The following is a 23472-nucleotide window of genomic DNA, read 5'->3' as shown; positions in this document are numbered from 1 at the left end:
AGAGGAAAACATAGGTAGTAATTTCTTTGACAATGATCTTAGCAACATTTTTCTAAATATGTCTCTTCAGTCAAGGGAACAAAAGCAAAAAGACACTACACTATGCTAAAATAAAAGACTTTTGTATAAGGAAATCTTCAACAAAATGAAAAGGGAACATATTGGATGGGAGAAGATATTCAAAAATGATCTATGAGATAAAGGGTTAATATCCAAAAATATATTAAAAAAAACCTATACAACTCAGTGCCAAAAACTTCAAATAATCGCAATAAAAATGGGCAGAGGAGCTGGATAGACATTTTTCCAAAAAAGACAGAGAGATGGCCAACAGACAACATTACTGGTGATGAGCATTATGAAAAATATGCTCATCACCAGTAATCAGTGGGGAAATGCAAACCAAAACACATGAGATACGACCTTATACCTGTCAGAATGGTTAGAATCAAAAAGACAAGAAATAACAAGTGTTGGTGAGGATACAGAGAAAAAGGAACCCTTGTGCATGATTGGTGGGAATGCAAATTGGTACAGCCATGGTGGAAAACAGTATGGAAGTTCTTCAAAAAATTAAAAATGGAAATGCCATATGACCCAGTAATTCCACTACTGGGTATTTACCAACTCCCCTCCCCCCCAAAAAAAAAAACAACAAACAAACAAAACAAAAACACTAATTTGAAAAGATATATTCACCCTTATGTTTATTGCAGCATTATTTACAATAGCCAAGATATGAAACCACCCCAAATGTCCATAGGTAGGTGAATAAAGATATGATATATATAATGGAATATTATTGCTCAGTCATAAAAAGGATGGGATCTTGCCATTTGTGACAACATGGATGGACCTAAAGGGTTTCACACCATGTGAAAACAATCACAGAAAGGCAAATACCATATGATTTCACTTATATGTAGAATCTAAAAAAACAATCAAAATAAACAAAAAGCAGAAACACACCCATAAATACAGAGACAAACTGATGGCTGCAATAGGAGACGGGGTTGGGAGGATGGGCAAAATGGGTGAAGGGGGGGTGGGAGATGAAAACTTCCATTTATGGAATGTGTAAGTCATGGAGATGAAAGGTACAGCATGGGGGATTTAGTCAGGGGTATCATAATAGTGTTATTGGTTACAGATGGTAGCTACACTTGTGGTGAGCACAGTATAACATATAGACTTGTCAAATCACTATGTTGCACATCTGAAACTAATGTAACTATTTGTGTCCACTATACTTCAATTAGAACAATTTATTTATTTATTTATTTTAATAATTTATTGTCACATTAGCTAACATACAGTGTATACAATGTAGTCTTGGCTTCAGGAGTAGTTTCCCATGATTCATTACTTACATTCAACACCCAGTGCTCATCTCTACAAGTGCCCTCCTCAATACCCATCTCCCATTTTCCCCTCAATGCCCCCCCTCCCACTCTCATCAACCCTCAGTTTGTTCTCTGTATGGTTTGCCTCCCTCTTTGTAACTTATTTTTCCTTCCCTTCCTCTATGTTATTCTGTTATGTTTCTCAAATTCCACGTGTGAGTGAAAACATATGATTATCCGTCTTTTTCTTACTGGATTATTTCACTTAGCATAATACCCTCCAGTTCCATCCATGTTTTTGCAAATGGCAAGATTTCATTCTTTTTCATTGCCAAGTAGTATTCCAGCGTGTGTGTGTGTGTGTGTGTGTGTGTGTGTGTGTGTGAGTGTGTGTGTGTGTGTGTATGTGTGTATCCATTCATCAGTTGATGGACATTTGGTCTCTCTCCATAATTTGGCCATTGTTGATAGCACTGCTATAAACACTGGGGTATGTGTGTCCCTATGAATCAGCACTTCTATATCCTTATCCTTTGTATAAATTCTTATTAGTGCTATTGCTGGGTCGTAGGGTAGTTCTATTTTTAATTCTTTGAGGAACCTCAAAGAATTCTGCTGTTTTCCAAAGTGGCTGCACCAGTTTGCATTCCCACCAACAGTGCAAGAGGGTTCCCCTTCTCCACATCCTTGCCAACATCTGTTGTTTCCTGAGTTGTTCATTTTAGCCACTCTGACCAGTATGAGGTGGTATCTCAATGTGGTTTTGATTTGTATTTCCCTGATGATGAGTGATGTTGAGCATCTTTGTATGTGTCTGTTAGCCATCTGGATATCTTCTTTGGAAAACTGTCTTCATGTATTCTGCCCATTTCTGCACTGGATTATTTGTTGAGTTCACTATTATTATTGTTCACGGGTGTTGAATTTGGTAAATTTTTTATAGATCTTTGATACTAATACTTTATCTGATATGTCATTTGCAAATATCTTCTCCCATTCCGTTGGTTGACTTTTAGTTTTGTTGATTGTTTCCTTTGCTGTGCAGAAGCTTTTTATCTTGATGGGGTCCTAACAGTTCATTTTTGCTTTTATTTCCCTTGCCTTTGGAGACATTAGAAAAAAAAATTTTTAATAAAATAAAATGTGTCTCTTATGGACAGCTCATATATGTATCTTGTTTTTTTTTTTTTTAACCCATTCTACCAATCTATATTTTTCTATTGAGGAGTTTAATCCTTTTACACTGCCACAACTTTATAATTTCCACTCTGCTTTTTCTAGCCCGAGGGAGGGAACTAGGAATTGGCCCTGTTATAGACTGAATTTTCCCCTCTCCTGAATTCATAGGTTGAATCACTAACCCCCAACGCGATGGTATTAGGAATTGAGGCCTTTGGGAGGTACTAGGTTTAGATTATATAGGTCATAAAGGTGAAGAACTCATGATAGGATTGGTGCTCTTATAAGAGAATGAAGAGACACCAGAGCCTTTTCTATCCACCATATGAGGATATGGTAAGAAGGCAGCCATCTACCAAGTGAGGAAGAAGGCCCTCACCAAAACCCAACCATGCTGGTGACCTGATCTCCAGTCTCCAGAATTGTGGGAAATAAAAGTCTGTTTTTTAAACCACCAGTCCATAGTATTTTGTTATAGCAGTCTGAGCAGATTAACACAAGCCACTTCCTCCTGACCTTAGTGCAGAGAATTGTGCAAGGATGTGAAGGGGCTGAGGCAAAGGTGAATAAAAACACCAGGAAATTTACTGCCATTCTGTGGCTTTTCCTTGATTGGGCATTTGCTTGGTTGCTGTAATCTTTAGCTGTTTTCCAGAGTACCTATAAAGTTATTTTAGTCAGTCTGAGGATGTTTATTTGATAATTCGGTAAGAGAATGAGGCCCAGGAGCTTCCTAGGGCAATATCTTGCTAACACTAACCCTCCTCCCCCTAATTCAGAATGTTAATGTTGAGAAATGAGGGATAATGTACACTGAATTCAAGTATGATACATCAAAGTGAGTATATTCCTTTACTTGAACGTTTTTAAAGCTGATCACTCATACTTAATATATTTAATATTTTAATCATTATTTTATAAAAATACTTTGTTTCTAATTATTCATAAATTTGATTCCATGGTTCACTATGTTCACTGTCAAATATCCTGAAATGCACATGATAAATAGCCAAGTTTCATGCCTAAGTATATATACTATACATATATACAGAGACATTCCTGAGCAGTTACAAAATATGGTTTTGTAATAAGCACTGTGTTTTTTCATATATAACAAATGCATTATTTCCTTGTGCCCAAAATGCAAATTTGCAAATTACATCCAGGAACTCATCAAATCTGCTAGATGAATTATGTAATTCAATTTGGCAAAATTTTTGCTCACAGCACAAATAGTTTTCTTTGGTTTTCTTGGATTCTGTTCTAAGAAGGAGGTAGCTGGAAAAAAGTGAAAAATTACAGGATATGATTCATAAAAATCCCACATCTTTTTTGTGTGCTTGTACATTCTTTTTTGAGGGAAAATGTTTTTGTCCCACAGCAATGATTCCTCTTCCTTCTCAGTAAGTACTTTTTAGTTGGAAAGATACCCATGCACAATATATCTAAGGTATTCAAAAAACAGGGTAGCCAAAATGAGAGAAAGATGCATGTCATTTAGCAACTAGAGGAACATGTAGCATATTCATTAAATCCCTTTTTCACCAGAAAGGAATGTGAAGCCTGAACTTTAACACGGCCACAGTATGTACTAGAGAGCAAAGAAATGAAACCTCAGCTATGTATGTTGTTGCCAAGCATTAGCCCAGATCTTTCACTCTCTGACATGTGATGAGTATCTGTTTCCCTGTCATGTTTTGAGAGACATGAAAATGATGCCCATGTAACCATATCCTCATTTCTAAGGTTCAGACAAGTGGAACTCACTGCTATTCCTTCCTCTTCATATTTGCTACCAACAGTGAGAGTAAGCACATATGACTCAAAGAAGGACTACCAGCACTGCATTGTCTGAGGTCGTTTTCAGGGGGTACAAGAAACACTAAATAATTAGGAGTAGTTACATCTCTGCAGATAGCATAAGTACTTGTAATTTCCTTTTCTCTCCTAAAGCAGTCTGCGAACTCTTATCATTGTAGGTTTGTGAAAAACTCTTATGGCAGTAACTCTTATTACCTGGAATGAGGAGTTCTCTTAAGCAGTGGAATGACCAGCAGTTTCAGAACTAAAGTGTTGATTTCATGCATATGAAGAATTCATGGAATATCAGAACTAAATGAAACCATAGAGATTAGATATCCAGTGCTCTCATTTTATAAAAAAGAGCCTGAAACCACTTTCAATATTGTCAGTGTGAAGGACTAGTTAAACTGTAGCACTCCTTTTCTTAAAAAAATTGTTTTAAATGTTTATTTATTTTTTGAGAGAGAGATAGAGCATGAGCAGGAGAGGGGCAGAAATAGAGGGAGACACAGAATCCGAAGCAGGCTCCAGGCTCTGAGCTCCGGTGTGGGGCTCGAACCCACAAACTGTGAGATCATGACCTGACCTGAAGTTGGATGCTTAACCGACTGAGCCACTCAGGTGCCCCTAAACGATAGCCCTTCTGCCATAAAGATCAAGAAAACTAGATAAAAATTTCTTTCAAATGTATAGATAAATTCACCCAAGCCAGCAAAACCTCCAAGTATCAGTAAGGAAGAAGGCATTGAAAATAAGAGGGGCAGGTAGGAGAGCTGATGTTGCCATGGGTTTAGGATGGCATCACAGGGAGTGGCCAGTGTAAGTAACCCACGGGTTTAGGTTTTAATACCTATGCAGAGACAGGAGACGAACACTTGGGACTTCTTGAGACAGCAAAAGGGAACTGAAAACCCATCCTGCGCATACATGCTCACAAATAGGGAGGATCCTTGAAAGGCTGACCTGCTAAATGGTAGGGTAGACTAAAAAATATATGTATTTGCTCGCTGACAACAGAATGACAAGGAAGCTGTAGTGTGTTTGTGGACACTGGGTGGGCAAAAACATTTCTCCTGATGATTTGTTAGCTTGCACATAGACTTGAGATTTAAATTCATATTAGTCATAAGGTCAAAGAACCTATAAGCAGCAGATGGAACATCAAAATGGTCCCACATAATAAAACCTCTGAGATCCTCCCCAGAAGAAAATTTGAAATTGCTCAAGAGGGATATGTCCTCAATCCAAGTGACATGGAATTCACACAGGTAAAAGCCCACTGAACATGAATTCACAATAAAACACTTTCAAAACAATAAATAAACAAATTTAAGCAATGCTTGAGTATTTGAGATCACAGAGAACTTAGACACCATAAACTAGATGTGTAGAACATTATTAAAATGCAAAGCAAGAAGTCTGAGCAATAAGAAAGTAAGACACAAGAACAATGTAATATTGAAAAAGAAGTGAGCATATCTTTTAAAATTAATAATATGGTCTTTGAAAGTTAAACTTCATAGGATGGAAATGCATAAAATTAGACCTGAAAGATTGGAGGAAATTTTGCAGAGGGCAGCATAAAAAGACAATGTGATGCAAAAGGTAAAAGGAAAGTTTATGGTCAAAAAGTACAGAGTGAGGCCTATCAGTATGGGTCTAATAAGAGTTGTATCCAATGAGAATTAGGGAAGAAGGAAATAGAAGATTGAGGGGCTATTATCAATCATAAATAACTTGGAATACTCAGAATAGAGGAAGGAGTTTAATTTTCAGATTTGTGAAATACATTAAGTCCCTTACAGGATAAACACAAAGATCAACTCTTGCAGATGATCTTAATATATCTTAAGAGAAGAAAAGAGATTACTTTCAAAATAACAGTAGACAACTACAGACATCTTGGTAGTTAAAGCAGAGGTGAGACTATGATAAAATGATGTTATCATTGTGCTGACAAAAATTAATTTGCAAGCTAAATTTTAATACTCAGCCAACATATTATTTGCAAGTGAGGCCCCCCAAAATAATAAATACAGTTCAGACAGAGAGAGTAGAACATTAACCACTCCAAGCCTAAAAGGAGAAAGAAATGGAGTACCTTTAAAATTATTGAGCAAAAAAATTGGCAAACATAATGAAATCTCAGTAAATATTACTGCTTACTATAATTGTTGGAAACAGAAAATATTAATAATCTAAAGCGATAATTGTTATAAATAAAATCAAGGTTTAAAAGCAGCAGAAATAAGTCCTATCCAATAATAATACACGATATAAAATAGGGTAGATAGGAATCAGTGTAATTTAAGGCTCTTGAATTCTGTAAGGGGAAAGTAGAGATGTATGGTTGAGACTAAGCAACTTTAAGTCAAGTGGGCATTTTAATAATATGAGTAACCACTAAAATAATAGAAATATAATGTATAGTTTCCCTAAAATAATATAAGGTTTAACTTTCAAAGCATTAAACAGAAAAAAATAAATTAAGACCATGAGAAGATAATGGTAGAAATGGGTCTGGAAACCAAAAGTCTGGATTTCTAGTTCTGCATTTTTTTCTCTGGGAATACTTTGGGAATACATCAAGCAAACTTGAATCTTAGAGTAAAAAAGATTTATGTATACTTGGAAGCTTTTAAAATTGTTTTGGAAAGTTCTATATACCTGACTTGGCTCGATCTCAACAGAAGACAGTGATTTTGTAACACAGATTACAGTATGGGGCTCCAAACACTTTTCCATTCATTTTCCATGGAGCTAAAAGCAGTAGTGACCAGAAGGCACTATTTCGTTGTATCTAGCAATCCTTTTATAATATTCACTAATTGCAAAGCAGTGCTTTTGACTGTGTCAAAAAACATATATGTCTATAATATATGTATATATGTATATGTATAGACATTTATGTTAACCATAAGAAAAGAAGTTAGAATGTATTTAGTTAAGTATGGGCTAAATTTTAAACTGGGGAAATTATGGGGCACCTGGGTGGCTCAGTCAGTTAAGCATCCGACTTCGGCTCAGGTCATGATCTCACGGTCCGGGAGTTCAAGCCCCGGGTCGGGCTCTGGGCTGACAGCTCAGAGCCTGGAGCCTGTTTCAGATTCTGTGTCTCCCTTTCTCTCTGCCCCTCCCCTGTTCATGCTCTCTCTCTGTCTCAAAAATAAATAAACGTTAAAAAAATTTTTTTTTAAATTTAAACTGGGGAAATTAAAACTTCAAGGTGGCAGCATAGTTCAATGGCACAGAGACCCCCTATAAATACAGTCTGTCTGATGAGAGTGGTACAGTCTATCAGGTCTTGGGGTCTGATGAAAGCACTAAAAGTACCATTTATCAAGATCACTGCTTTAAAAAGTAAGAGGTTGGAAATTGTTTCATTAAAGGGCAAATTAAATAAAGCAGAAATTGTCATTGAAGAACATGATTATCTGGGACTTGATGCACCAGAAATTATAATTAACTGATTTTTTCAAAAGAAATAGTGACTAAAATGCAAATGATTACAATTTAGAAGGCAATTTCAAAGGGGTTTTTAGGATCTCTACAAATTTAATCTCCTCTTTCTAATTTTCAGCATTATATACTTTTATTTTACTTTATTTTATTTAATTTTATTTTAATGTTTATTTATTTTTGAGGGAGAGACAGAGACACAGCATGAGCAGGGGAGGGACAGAGAGAGAGGGCAGAGAGGGAGACACAGAATCCGAAGCAGGCTGCAGGCTCCGAGACAGGGCTTGAACTCACAACCTGTGAGATCATGACCTGAGCTGAAGTCTGATGCTTAATGGACTGAGTCACCCAGGCACCCCTGTCAACATTATATTCTTTTAATTGAATGTTGACATTAGGGATGGCAGACATTAGAAATGAAATGGCATTAACATACACCCTAAATCATATCAATGCTTTTGATAAATCTTTGCCCAAATCTTCCTGTGAATATAACTATATGTAATTTAGAGAACAAATATTTCTCATATGTATTCTATGTCTACCTCTATAATTCTATGGAGAAAGAAGACAGGTCACAATTTTTTAAAATCCTTAGTATCACACAATTCTAAACCCACATGTATTATCTGGTAATACTTCTTTTGTTGCTATGTAAGTGGGAGCTTTAATGAAATTTTCATTTCTTTTATGTAGACATATTGCCAATTTTCTTGCTATCCCCCATGCTATTATGAGAACAGTACTGAATACATGTGGCATATTGTAGGCATTCAGTGAATGCTGATTACATTGAATAAAATCATTTGGATAGCAGTAAAGAAGATGGGTTTTCTTGTCTGGTAATTAAGCCTCAGTTTGCTCATCTATTAAATTACTCCTCTCACAGGAGTGTTTTAAGACTTAAATGAGAGCCCAGGTTAAGTGTTTAATAACTATTAATATATTTATTTAAAAAAATAAACAAGTAAAAGAAATGTTTAGCAAAGGAGAAAATTTAAAAATAGCATACTAGAAATATGTATTCTTGAAGGAAAAATCTCATCTATAACATGAATATAAAGTCTTCACATCTCATTAAATCTTCATAAATAATTTATTAAAATTAATTTTATTCCATCATTAAATTTATTTACTTTATCACATCTTAAGGTTTTAAATATTAGTCTTTTGCAATAATTATTTTTAGGGAAAAAGCAAAAAATATATGTGAGACTGTATCAAACTTCACATGCCCTATATAAGCTTTCAGTAGGAAGTTAATAGTGCCTTTTTAAAATATACTAAGAACTCAAAAAATGTGACTTAATATAAGGTAAATGCAATCTTTATTATATCTCCAGCTTTTTAAATACTAAAAACAGGAATTCATTCACTTCTCTGAATCTTATTCCCCTATTCTTATGACATTTAAAAGAAGAAGTATCAGTCTTTTCCAAAGTACTAATTAGGATATGTGGGTAATCATCCAATTATGGTCGACTGTGAGGACCATGGGAATTGATACTGATATTGATATTACAGAGCTGAGGAGAATTGCAATATTTGGAAGTACTTTGAGTTAAATTATTCCAAAAGTGTAAATAGTAAAAGTTCTTTAGATTTCTAACTGCAGACTTTTAAAAAAAAATTTTTAACGTTTATTTATTATTGAGAGACAGAGACAGCAGGGGAGAGGCAGAAAGAGAGGGAGGCACAGAATCCCTGAAGCAGGCTCCAGGCTCCAAGCTGTCAGCACAGAGCCAGGCGCGGGGCTTTAACTCACAGAACGCAAGATCATGACCTGAGCAGAAGCCGGACACTTAACCAATTGAGCCACCCAGACGCCTCAAACTGCAGACAACTTTTTAAAAATAATACAACACTCTGGGGTGCCTGGGTAGCTCAGTCAGTTAAGTGGCTGACTTCGGCTCAGGTCATGATCTCATGGTTTGTGAGTTTGAGCCCCGTGTGAGGCTTTGTGCTGATAGCTTTGTGCTGTGCAGCTTGGAGCCTGTTTTGGATTCTGTGTCTCCCCTTCTCTCTGTCCCACCCTTGCTTGTGTGCACTCTCTCTCAAAAATAAATAAATAAACTTAAAAAAAAATACAACATTCATTCTAGTTTTTCAATTGTACTCCCCTTTTTCAATTGTTCTTTTTTCACCATGGAAACTTAAGGAAACAAAGGACCATGAAGTAACATTTGCTATTTGACAAATCTGATTAAACCAAAGGTGTTTACCACTGAGACCTACTCTACCCACTCATTCCATCTCAAGTTTACTTTCTCTTAGACAAAATACTACTATCTTTTCCCAGAAGGAATCCAAGCCATTGTCCACTGGAAACAGTTATGTTTTAGACTGTTAACACTGCAGGGGTTTATAAAATACAAAAATAAGTATTAGTTTTGGAATAGATTTCAAGAGTTTTTGAAATATGTATTCCAAAGACATTTTAGGGTTATTGGCTAGATTAAAGAAAGATGTTGAAATAAGGAAAAAAAAAAGTTTTGTAACTTGTACTTACTGTACAAACCTACCCACAATTACCAAATCCATTTAAAATGATAATTTAATAAAATCATAAGGTTAGCAAAGACTGAGCATATAGTCTATTCTGAATGTTAGTCATAGTTTTATAGTTAAAAAATGCTTTTTGTCTACTCTTCTTTGTCATATCATGTATGCCATTTGGACACAGATGTAGGTAAGGATTTAAGCCTATCTCTTACTATCTGTAACAATGGGTAAGTAAATGAGTTAATCTTTTCATGTTCCATGCTTTATCTGTGAATGGGAGTCTTAATACATGATGTAGGGGTTCATGTGAGAATACTATAATTATGGTACAGTGCTCAGTAGAGTAACAGGTACAAGTTTGGGATAACCAGTATTAGCTACTGTTATTTTTTATCTTGATCAGCACATTCCATTCAAACACTACTACGTTTAACCTACCTTTTTCTTCTTTTGTTAATTCTCACATTATAAAGGAATTTATTTGCAAAGAACCCTTTCACTTTTTGAAAGTGGAACACAGTAATTTATATTTTATTTACTCAATAAATATTTGACACATAATGGTTTTATTTCAAATAGCTTTTATTCACACTAGGACTAGAGGAAGTCTAATTCAGTAGAAAACACAAGACAAAAGGGGATCTTTTATCCTCTTCGAAAGAGAATCACAACATTAACAACATAGACAATTTGGAACACACCATTGAATTACCCATTCAGTATTTTCAAATACAAAAAAAGGAATCAGAAAGAAGATAAACATTCCAGGAGCATGTTCAACAATGGTATTGTTATAAGGTATTAATCCTTTATTAGATAATTATTTTTCACATCTGGGAAAATATCACTGGCAGCACAATTTTAAGAAAAGAAGTTTGGCAACATGTATTTTTCTCAGCAGCTCTGGATGACAGATTTTGGTGAACGCTAGCCAAAAAAATTAAGGGCAAAACCACTGTTGCACAGAGGACAACAAACTGATCTTATTACAGAAACAGATATCAGACCACAATAGAAAAGACATTTTAATTTTACACAAAGCCAGAAACTCCAGATTATTGGCATACACATCAACAAGCCTGGTCTAAAGTGTTTAATCATGAGAGTAATAAATATTGGTTTCCTGCCTGCTCTGCCCACTTTGTTTAAAAATATCAGGATATTTGCTTTCAAATGACAAAAAACTGATGAGGCTATAATCCACAAAATGGTCATTCACTTGTAACAGAATGCTTCTTATGCCTAGCAACCCCTGAAAAGGCAATTTTATATAACCCAGCTGTTGTGGAGATAAGACACTGACATTGCTTATCTAGAAAAAGTTTGAGAAACTTAAAATTTAGAAAAAGCATATGGAGACTTTTATCTAAAAACAATTTTTTCATACCCAAGGAAGTGTGATTCCTCCTCAGATCTTAGAATTCTTAATTCCCAAGTTGTTTTATTACTTCATTCCTACTCAATTTTAAGTTAATAAAAGCAATAGCCTGAAATTGCTGCAAGATCTCTGTCAAGTGTCATAAAATGCCAACTCCAAGAAAGGGCACCACAATGAAGCCTAAAGGACATGACTACATTGTCCCACAAAAAATTTGATCCTCCTTATTTTATTTGATGTTGCAACATTTGCCTCTAATGTGCCTAAGGCCCAAACAGAAAAATAAAAGAAGTCCAATTTTCTTTGAATAGTCTGGAAATAATATCTTATTTCCAAATTATATTGATTTAAAATTACTCTTCAGCCATCTTTTCTTCAGGTTAGAGTTTATGCCGATGAGTCTGAATCATAAAGACATCATCCAAAGGGCAAGAAAAGTATATGTACAATCTTCTCTATGTGATAATGAGCATGACACAATTAGGCAATAGCAATAATGGTGGAAAACTATATTTGACACAAAAGAAAAAATTCTGCATTAATAAAACAATGTGCCAGGTCCAAAATTGTAGGCCAAAACACAATAACTGGATCTACCTTTTAAAATAAGTGTAGAAAAAAAGTCAAATGGTTCCTGAAAAGGAAGAGATAAAAAGGAAGACAAAAGAGTATCTAGTAAAGTGTTTGTATAAATTGGCATGAATCAAAGTATACCTAGTGGTGTCTCAGAAAATAAGTTGCCAACGTTGTTTCTACTTACTAAACACATAAATTTAAGAAATTATCCTGATAGTTTAGATATGGCAATTTGGCATTGGGAGTTGGACAATGGAAGGAGAGAAGGGTAAAATGAAATTATTGGTTAGAAAGACTGGCACGGTATGGTGAATTCACCATGTATTTGCTAAACATTCCAGTTAGAGAATTAAGATGGTTAGAAAAAGAAAAGAGAGACAGAGAGAGAGAGAGAGAGAAGATGGTTTGAGAAATTGTTACAACTCCATTACTCAATCATTAAGATCAAGTCCAAAAAGCTCCAGGTCAATAGTCTAAGTTTCAACTGTCTGACCCAGCTATTTCAAGCATGTTTTAACTGACTCAGTTGTTGCATAAACCATTATATAAAACTAGCCATGTATATCATAAAAAAAAAAAAAAGGCTGCCGCTGATTTGGAGAAATCAAGTTCTAGAGTCCTGTATCCCATGTTCATCTACACAATTTATACTCTGGACCACATGACAAGCATGTTTTGTTTCATAAAGCATTTGATGAAGGAAAAGCAAGGTGTTAAGATGCAAGGGCTATGATTTTCAATGTAAATATGACAGGGAAAAGAAGTCACGCATAGGCACATATTTTAGTGACGGTGTTGATTTAGGTGATGTAATAAGACTCGTAATACTTCATTCAAAAGGCAGTAAATAGTATAAAATACTGTTGGAGACCAAAATGTAATTGTGCCCTTTGGGAACACAAGAGATATTTGATGAAGATAACGACCATGCTGATGATCAGTTCTGAAGACAACAATAAAATGCCCCCATTTCTTAGTTTTAGACCATCTGGTTTTCATTTCTTTTGGAGGTGAAAACGCCCTCTTTATGGTATAGAGTTGAATCGGTGTTTTTCCCTATTTCTTATTTTTTTTTCATATTTTCTCTGCTAGTCTAGTGATTTCATTCCTGAAGCAGGAAAAGAATGTTAAGATAGATGCCACTAGAAATGACAATGTCAAACTCTGACAGAGTGGTTATTTGAAGCTCAGAATGAATTGCTTTTAAGATAAAAACCTTTGGTTTGTTTGTTTTGCGGCTATTAGACATTTAATACTTTCACTGAGACAAACTGAGTATAAACTTTCAAAAGATAAATACTAAGAAATATTTAAATAAACTGTCCTAAACATAGATGCTGCCATAAAAAATAAGTGTGAAAGTGCTGACTGAAATTTTCTCCCAGGAGACTGTCTTCATGGTCATTCTATTTTACTTCCATATGGAGTCTGTAAAGAAACCCAGTAAATCCACAAAGCTTTATGAATGACCTTTGGAAATATAAGAGTACTAAATTGTTAGGAGAGACCAGCCCCATAGTTTCTGAAATTGTGTGAGGAGACGTCCTGCTTTCAAATCCACTATGTTTGTTTGTCTGTTTTTTAAAGGTTTTAAGTAATCTCTATATCCAACATGTGGCTTGAACTTAAAACCCCAAGATCAAGAGTTGCCAGCCAGGTAGGTTCCTCTGCTATGTTCTCAGTGAGAGGTTTATGAGAGTTTTGCAAAGGGTTATAGTCAAAACTGAAGGCAAGATTTCAGTTCTTATGATTGGTAATGGAAATGTGATTTGTAATAGTTTTTCCTGTGTATCTCTGTTTTTCTCAAGAGCAGATTTCTATCTCTAATATTGATGTTGTAAATATGTTTAAAAATATTTCAAAATATTTCATCTCAAAATGTTCTTCCCATTTAGTAAGCAATAATTAAATAGCCTCTATTACCGTTTGAGGTCCATTTTACTTATTATCCTAATAAAATTGTCTGTTTTTCAGACACTAGGTTGTACTATATAATTGAGAAAATTAACTTTCCTTTTGTACTTATTATCAAATATTATTAAAGTCCTAGAATTATTTGCTAATTGATTTCTCAAAAGTCATCATTTTTACTCATCATGTATGTGATCTATTAGATTGTGAGGAAGCTTATGTATTTAAACTTCAGAGAGAGAGTAGTTCTAATAATCTCTTACTATTATGAGCAATAAAAATTAAATGTATAAGCGGAGAAAACTATTACCAAGTGAAACCACCCTTTCAAAAAGTGCTGGTCTATTTCAAAAGAAGTGTTGATGTTCTCAAAAAGCCTCCATTCGGTCCCTGAGGAATACACTAGAGCTTGTAAGGGTATAATCAAAAAGCACTTGCAGGCTCTTCTTACAACTACATTCAGCTGTGATTAATCTTCTCCCTACCTTATCTCCCTCTCCATGCATCCTAAAGACCCTAACTGCAACCAATTGGGTACCACACAGAAGAATGTGTGATTAACTCATTAATGTGTCATGTTGTAAATCTAAATAACCATGGAGGTGTCCTAGTAATTTGGCTTTATCAGACTGATGGCTGTATATATTAAATATGTGGCAAAATTATTATAGGAAATGTTAGTAAATTAGTATGCTTGCACTATACTGTTTCATTTTCTTACTCAACGTCTAAAAAATATCTGGGAAGACCGAAAGTAATAACTGAGATTTGTAATTATGAAGCTGAGTTTAGAAAGTCACAATTATGTTTCCAATTAAAATATGACATAACTTTCTTTTTAAGGGGGAGAGGTGTCTTTTTTTTTTATTAAAGCCTTTGGCTCCACTATTTGGTTTTCTGTAAGTAAGTCTCCTCAAGCAATTACAGAAAAAATTGCAATAGCTAGCAAATATGATTGGCATCAATTTCTCTGAAAATATGATTTTTTAACAAAGATTCATTATTATTGTGAATCTAGATTGACCTTACCCTTATGCACTAAAACTAATTTTTACCTAATACTGAGTTACATTCCATTTCAGATTTCCTATTTCAAAGGGTGTCTCAAATTTCTAAGATGTTAAACCAAGTATTGAGCCATTTTTGTATATGTAATAAAAGTCTTTAAAATTAAAATGGTAATCCTAAAAAAACCAAATGCATGAAAAATATGGTCTGACTGTATAACAAAAGGGAGTTATATAATTCTACTTGAGTGAGATCTTTCATCTTTGATTTACAGGTTAGAGTCCTCTTTAACTAAAACCATATTGTTTTATATCTTTCATATCATGGCCTTTCCTAAAACCTTGTTTTAATTAAGGTTTCTTTCAGATTTCTGAATAAAAGCATGACAATCTTCACTTATGGCTTTAATATATCCTTTGACTTAGGAAAATATATAAAAAGAAACATCAACTCTTTCAAAAGCATTGTCAGACATTAAATACTGCGAGGTATTCTACATCAGTGTCTTTAGGTGTTTGAGTTATACATTGAAATAAAATTTTGGGAGGTAGGGTATAACCTACTTATATTTAGTAAATTGATTTTATTCTCAGAAATAAATGTCCTTTATTTTTAGCCTTTGACATTAAGGTAACATGTATGAAGGTTAAGTGTATTTTTGTTCCCCCCCTCCCCACAGGAAGGCACAACTTCATGGTTAACTCAATTCAAGGTGACTTCAAATAGGCAATGCCTTCATTAACACATTTCAAAGATCTAGAAAATTCAGTAGCATTCCTTCACCTCAGTGGTGTCAGAGTTAAAAGAACACATCAAGCCAAACAACTGTTAACCTGAAAAATAAAAATAAAAATAAAATAAAATAAAATAAAATAAAATAAAATAAAATAAAATAAAATAAAAATAAATGAAAGAAAGAATCAAAGAAAGAAAGAAAGACTCAAAGCTCCTAAGTAATTGGGAAAATTATGGGTAATCTTTAGCTTTTCTATAGGAAGGAGGGATGAAAGGTAAAAAGAATGGATGTGATGGAGGAGATAAAATAAAAAGAGAACAAAGTTCTTGATAGATTTGGAACAAAGTAAGACCATCCTCTATGTAGCATATGCTTGAAGTGACTATCATTAGAGCAAGGGATGTAGGAGGCAGATAGAAGACCTCATCCTCAAATACAGTTGCAAATCTCCCATGTGTGAGAACACACAGAGGGAGGTTAGGGAAATAGGGTTATTTTTCTCAAGAAATGTGACATAAAACATTGCACCATTACATACAGTTTGTGAAGATCCTTTGGCATTTGGACTTTGAGAGACAGCATGGTTTATTCCATTGAACAAAGCCTCATCCCAGTTCCTCCATCTTGGACTCTTACGAGTAAGAGTTGAACCATGTGTTAAAGGCCAAAAAACAACAAAACAAAACAAAACACCCCCCCCCCCCGCAATATGTCAAGAACTGCTATCTGTTCATACCCAAAAGCAAATCCTGTAAGCAATTTAAGACTGACAAAAATGCAATAAAGAAAAACTGATCAGAATGTCAGGAATGAATATTTCTTAGGTTTTGCCCAAAATTTTGCTGGCTGTTGTAGCATCCATAATTAACAGTATCTAATGCTGTACTGGATGTTACTAGTTTAAACTTTGGGCGTGGGGGTGGGTCACTCAGCATATTAAAAGTATGCTGGAAGCAGTTTCTTCCAATCACGGTTTACTGTAACTTTAGACTCACAACGGCTATGTTTAAGGAATCTTTAATGCCTTTTCAAGTCCATCCAAAGAACAAGTGAAGCTGCTGTTCAGAATTTTGTGCCCAGTGTTTATGTTACATCGAATCTGTGCCACCCAGGCAGCAGACAAGACATGTCTGAGGGTGCTGGGTGGGGGGATACACAATGATGTCACACACAGGAAATATGGTGGGGGGGAGTGTGCTTGGCACTTCACAAGGCTGGCTCCTCTTCCATAGGCTCACCAGCAGTTCTGTAAAAATAAACAGGCAATCAGAATACGGCATAAGAGTACACAATGACATTGTAGATTTTCATGCATAATCAAAGCTGATTTTTCAGCTCTCTCTAATGTTTATTTGTGTTATTCAGTTATCCATAAATAGAGTTTCTTTCCTAGGAAGTATAAACAAATGTCAAGTGGAAAAACATTTTAGATCCAAGCAATCATTGGAAATGTTCCTGTTTATATTAAAACATGTCAAAATATTTTATAAGTCTAGATTCTGAAATGTACATGTTTTGTGTCTAGTACAGTCCAATAATTTATTGAAAAAATTAACTACAATATTTTATTTTAGGAGCAATCACAATGATTTCCTATGGAACCAGTTTGCTAATGAGAGCAAAGGACCCATCTAGCTTCTGGAGGAGACTCACCAGGGCTCTAGTTTTTGCTTCTGTTCTTTCATAACTGGATTGGCTGCCTGCCGGAGGCATTTCAAATCAAATTCTGAATTTGATTAGTAAATCACTGCTACAGACCCAACATTTTTACAAGAAATGCTCTATGGAAGTGTGTAAATAGTTTTTATTCGGCATCATCTGTGGGGTGTTCTGCTCAGGCAAAACCAAAACTAATTGCTTGGAAATTTATACTTGATATTTAAACTTAATTTAGTAACACTCTGAGGGTGTTTTAAGGCAAACTTTTAGAATGATTTTTAATTTAGTCAAAAGGACAGATTGTAGGAGAAATCCAAATACATGAGGTAGTTGGATTGTTGAGGAAGACTACTGGGATTTGAGATGCCGAGAGAAGTGAGTTTGAGTCTGAGCTCTGCGATTTGCTAATGTTGTAACTGCTAATGTTGCACTCCCATGAAGCAGTGGCTTCAGGTTCAAAACCAGAGGGAAAAAATGTTCCTTACAGAATTAGGTAAGGTTAAAAAAAAAGATACGAACTTGACTTGTAAACAATAAACACTATGAGACATTAGTTATTTAATACTTTGGATCTGTCCCTTTGTCATCTAACATATGCATACAATTGTGTGAATGGTTCAGAGATACAGAGTTATGCCTATGCTACCACAGGAAACTAAGGAAACAATATTTGGATGATGGTTCTCTTTGGATGGTGCAGTAATAGATAGGTGGTTTTCATTTTTTTCATATAGTTTATACTTGCCATGATTCTATGAGTTACTTTCATAATGGAAAAAAAAATGCTATGTTTAAAACAAAGCTGCTCCTGAAGACAAATTAACTATTTAGCCATGTTGTTTTATACATTTATAAGGAAAATAAATCAAGATTTCTATGCATCTATAAATAAAGTAGTTGCCATTAAAAAAATTTTTAGCGTTTATTTATTTTTGAGAGACAGAGAGAGAGAGAGAGAGAGAGAGAGAGAGAGAGAGACAGAGTGCGAGCAGGAGAGGGGCAGAGAGAGGGAGACATAGAATTGAAGCCGACTCCAGGCTCCGCTGTCAACACAGAGCCCGGCACGGGGCTCCAGCTCATGAACCGAGAGATCGTGACCTGAGCTAAAGTCGGACACTTAACCGACTGAGCCACCCAGGTGCCCCAAGTAGTTGCCATTTTAACTTAGTGTTTTTATAATATCAATGAGATGGTAATAAAAAGGATTTTAATGCATCCTCTAAAGCATGAGAAATATCAGATATTCATTATTTGACATTTCCTAAAGGGGTGCCAAATCAGTCCACGTGAGTACTAAAAAAAAAATCATTTCTTAGGAAGTTATAGCCTGTCCAAGAGTATACTGGATAAGGAGGTTGTGAGAAAGCATTTAGCATTGTTATATAAGATTAAAAAAAAACTATTTAAATGAGTCATACTCTATTAAAATCTTTCCAAACTAAAATTATCAGCATGCTGAGAAGAAAACTCTAATGGAAACTGAGTTTTCCTATTTTTTTTTTAGCTTTATTGAGATCCAACTGACATACAACATTGTATAAGTTTAAGGTGTAGAATGTGATGACTCGATACACAAATATATTGCAAAATGTTTACCACAAACACACATCTTTCACTTCATGTAAGTACCATCTGGTTGTTGTTATGGTAAGAACATTCAAGATTTAATCTCATAGCAACTTTCATGCATACATTACTGTTAATTATAGTCACCTTGCCTTACATTACATCCTTGGAATTGATTCATCTTATAAATGAAAGTGTGTACCCTTTGACCGACATTGTCCCATTTCCCCCAACTCCCAGCCCCTGGTAACTAACAATCTATTCTCTGTTTCTATCAGTTCAATGTGGACTTTTTCCAGTTTTACTGAGAAATAATTGACATATATAATTGAATAAGTTTAAGGTGTACAGTATGATGGTTTGGCTTACATATATTGTGAAATGATTATCATAATAGGTTTAGTTAACATCCATCATCTGGGGGCCTGGGTGGCTCAGTTGGTTGAGCGTCCGACTTCAGCTCAGGTCATGATCTCACAGTTCATGGGTTCAAGTCCCGCATCGGGCTCTGTGTTGACAGCTCGGAGCCTGGAGCCTGCTTCGGATTCTGTGTCTCCCTCTCTTTCTGTCTCTCCCCTACTCTTGCTCTTTCTCTGTCTCAAAAATAAACATTAAAAAAAAGAATCCATCATCTTATATACATACTGAGTTCAATAGGTTTAGATTTCACATATAGGTAAGATCATACAAATGAGTATTTATCTGTCTGCCTTATGTCACTTAGCCTAATGCCCTCAGGTTCACTCATGTTGAATCTCTTTTATGGCTGAATAATATTCCATTGGAAGTTTATACCACATTTTCTTTATCCATTCATCCATCAATGGAGACAGGTGTTAGGTTGTTTCCTTGTCTTGGCTGTAGTGAGCAATGCTGCAATGAACATGAGAGTGCAGACATTTCTTCAGGATACTGATTTTGTTTCCTCTGGATTATATACCCCGTAGTGAGGTTGCTGCATCACATGGTAGTTCTATTTTTAATTTATTAAGCAATCTCCATCACTAACATTTATTATCTCTTGTCTTTCTCATGCTAGCCATTTTAACTGATGTAAAATGGTATCTCATTGTGGTTTTGATTTGCATTTCCCTAATGATTAATGATGTTGAACATCTTTTCATATACCTGTTGGCCATCTGTATGTTTTCTTTAGAAAAATATCTGTTCTGGTCCTTTGTCCATTTTTTAATCAAATTATTACTTTTTGCCATTGAATTGTATGAGTTCCATATATATTTTGAATATCAACCCCTTATATATGTATCATGATTTGCAAATATACCATATATCACATATATACATGTGTTTGCAAATATTTTCTATATCATAGGTTGCCTTTTCATTTTGTTGATTGTTTCTTTTGCTGTGAAAAACTTTTAGGTTGATGTAGTTACACATGTTTATATTTTTGCTTTTGTTGCTTTTTCTTCTTTTTGTCATATCCAAAAAATTCATTGCAAAAGACCAAAGTCAAGAAGCTTTTTTCCTTATTTTTTTTCTAAACTATAACTATGTTTATAGTTTCAGGTCTTCATGTAAGTCTTTAATCCACTTCAAGTTAATTTTTGTGAGTGGTGTACGATAGGGTCCAATTTCATTCTTTTTCATGGGAATGTCCAGTTTTCTCAATACCATTTACTGAAGAGATTATTTCCCCTTTGAATATTCTTGGCTCCCTTGGTAATATTAGTTGACGGTATATGTGAGGGTTTATTTCTGGGCTGACTGTTCTGTTTCATTGGTTTATGTTTGCTTTTATGACAGTGCCATACTGTTTTGACTACTACAGCTTTGAACAGTTTTAACTCAGGATGTGTGATGCTTCCAGCTTTGTTCTTTCTCAAGATTGTTTTGGCTATACAGGGTCTTTTGTCATTCCATATGAATTTGAGGATTTTTTTTCTTCTATTTTTGTGGAAAATGCCATTGGAATTCTGATAGGAATTTCATTGACTCTATAGATGACTTTGGTGTATGGACACTTCCAAACAGTTAAACCTTCTTTGTGTCATTTTCAGTTTCTTTCATCAGAGTCTTCTTTTTGGTATATAGATCTTATTTTGTATTCTGCAACTAGCAAACAGAGATAATTTTACTTCTTCTTTTCTTGTTTGGATGCCTTTTGTATCTTTTTCTTCCCTAATTGCTCTTGGTAGGACTTCCAGTACAATGTAGAATAGGAGTGGTGAGAATAGGTACCCTTATGTAGTTTCTGATCTTAGAGGGACAGTATTCAACTTTTACTGTTGAGTATGATGTTAGCTGTGGGTCTGTCATATGGCCTTTATTATGTTGAGGTATGTTCCTTCTATACCTAATTTGTTGAGAGTTTTCATTATGAAAGGATGTTAAATGTTGTCAGTTGTTTTCCCTGCACTTATTGAGAGAATCAGATGATTTTTATCCTCCATTCTATTAATGTGGTGTATCATGGTGATTGATTTGCATATGTTGAACCATCCTAGGGATAAATTCCACTTGATGTTGTATTATCTTTTAAATGTGTAGTTGAAATTACTTGGTATTTTGTTGAGGATTTTCACATCAATGTTCATCAGGGGTGTTGGCCTATAATTTTCCTTTTTTTGTAGAATCCTTGTAGTATCTGACTGTGATATTGAGGCAATATGGGGTATATTAAGAGACGTTTGAGAGTATTCTCTTCTTTACGATTTCTTGGACAAGTTTGAGAACTGCTGTTAATTCTTCTTTAAAGGTTTAGAAGAATTCACCAGTGAAACCATCTGGGACTGGAATTTTGTTTGAGAGGTTTTTGATTACTGATCCAATTTCCTTACTCATTATTGGTCTGTTCAGATTTTCTATTTCTTCATGATTCAATGTTGGTATATTGTATATTTCTAAGAATTTATTAATATCTTGTAGGTTATCCAATTTGTTGGCATATAACTGTTCATAGTAGTTTCTTATGCCACTTGTATTTATATGGTATTAGTTGTATCCCGTTTCATTAATAATTTTATTATTTGAGTCTTCTTTCTTGGTAAGTCTAGCTAAAGGTTTGTCAACCTTTTTAGTTTTCAAAGAATCAACTCTTAATTTTGTTCATCTTTCCTATTGTTTTTCTATTCTCTATTTCATTTATTTCTGCTGTGATTTTTGTTATGTACTTTCTTCTAGCAACTTTGGGCTTAGTTTGTTTTTTTTTCTAGAAGTTCCTTAAGATGTAAACTTGGGTGTTTTAAGATTATTTATTTATTGAGGCATTTACTGTTGCAAATTTGCCTCTTAACACTGCCTTCCCTTTATCCCATAAGTTTTGGTATATTCTGTTTCCATTTTTGTTTGCTTCAAGATATTTATTTCAAGACATTTTTTGATTTTCTTTTGATTTCATCCTTGAACAATTAGTTCAAGAGTGTGTTAAAATTTCCATATATTTGTGAATTTTCCAGTTTTCCTCCTGCAATTGGTTCGGAGTTTCATACCGTTGTGGTCAGAAAACATACTTGGTATAATTTCAGTCTTAAAATTTGCTAAGACTTGTATTGTAACATAACATTTGATTTGTCCTAGAGAATGATCCTTGTTCACTTGAGCAAAAATGTATATTTTCCTGCTGTTGGATGAAATGTTCTGTTTATGTTTGTTAGATCCATTTGCTGTAAAGTGTAGCTCAAGTCCAATATTTTCTTACTGATTTTCTCTCTGAATGATGTAACCATTGTAGAAAGTGGAGTACTGAAGTCACCTACTATTATTGTATTGTTGTATATTACTCCCTTCAGATCCATTAGTATTTGCTCAATTTATTTAGGTGTTACAATGTTGGTGGCATGTATATTTATAATTGTATCCTCTTGATTAGCTGAACTACTTATCAACATATAATGACCTTTGCCTCTTATTACAGTTTTAGACTCAAAATTTATTTTTTGTTACATACATACTGCTACTCCTGCTCTATTCTGTGTTTCCATTTGCATGAAGTGTCTTTTCCATTCTTTGACTCTGAGCCTATGTTTGTCCTTAAAGCTAAAGTAGTCTTTTATAGGCAGTATGTAGATGGTATTGTTTGTTTGTTTAAATTCACTTAGCCATGCTATGCCTTTTGATTGAAGAATCTAATCCATTTACATTTAAAATAATTGTTGATAACTAAGAACTTACCGTTTTGTTAATTGCTTTCTAGCTGTTTTGTAGTCCCTTTGTTCCTTTCTTCCTTTCTTGATGTCTTCACTTTGAATTGATATTTCTTCTTAGTGGTATATTTTGATTCCATTCTCTTTATCTCATGTGTACCTACTATAGCTTTTTGTTTTGTGGTTAGTCTGAGGCCTACTTGAAACATCTTGTACATATAACAGTCTATTTAATCTGATAACAAC

At 34.5% G+C, this 23472-nt stretch overlaps 1 protein-coding gene across 1 annotated transcript in view; it reads right to left on the bottom strand.

Annotated features, from left to right (window-relative positions):
- Positions 1-10850: 10850 nt before the first annotated feature.
- The window catches only part of HDAC9 (histone deacetylase 9), a 939997-nt gene continuing 927375 nt past the window's right edge, over positions 10851-23472 (bottom strand). The window contains exon 28 of the mRNA XM_043589049.1: positions 10851-17141. Within this exon, the coding sequence (XP_043444984.1) occupies positions 17102-17141 (40 nt within the window). The 3' untranslated portion in view covers positions 10851-17101. The remainder of the gene's footprint in view (positions 17142-23472) is intronic.

This window comes from Prionailurus bengalensis, chromosome A2, assembly GCF_016509475.1.
Source record: "Prionailurus bengalensis isolate Pbe53 chromosome A2, Fcat_Pben_1.1_paternal_pri, whole genome shotgun sequence".
Taxonomy (NCBI): Eukaryota; Metazoa; Chordata; class Mammalia; order Carnivora; family Felidae; genus Prionailurus; species Prionailurus bengalensis.
The sequence above is the reverse complement of the archived record's forward strand: the minus strand, read 5'-3'. Positions and strand labels throughout refer to the sequence as shown.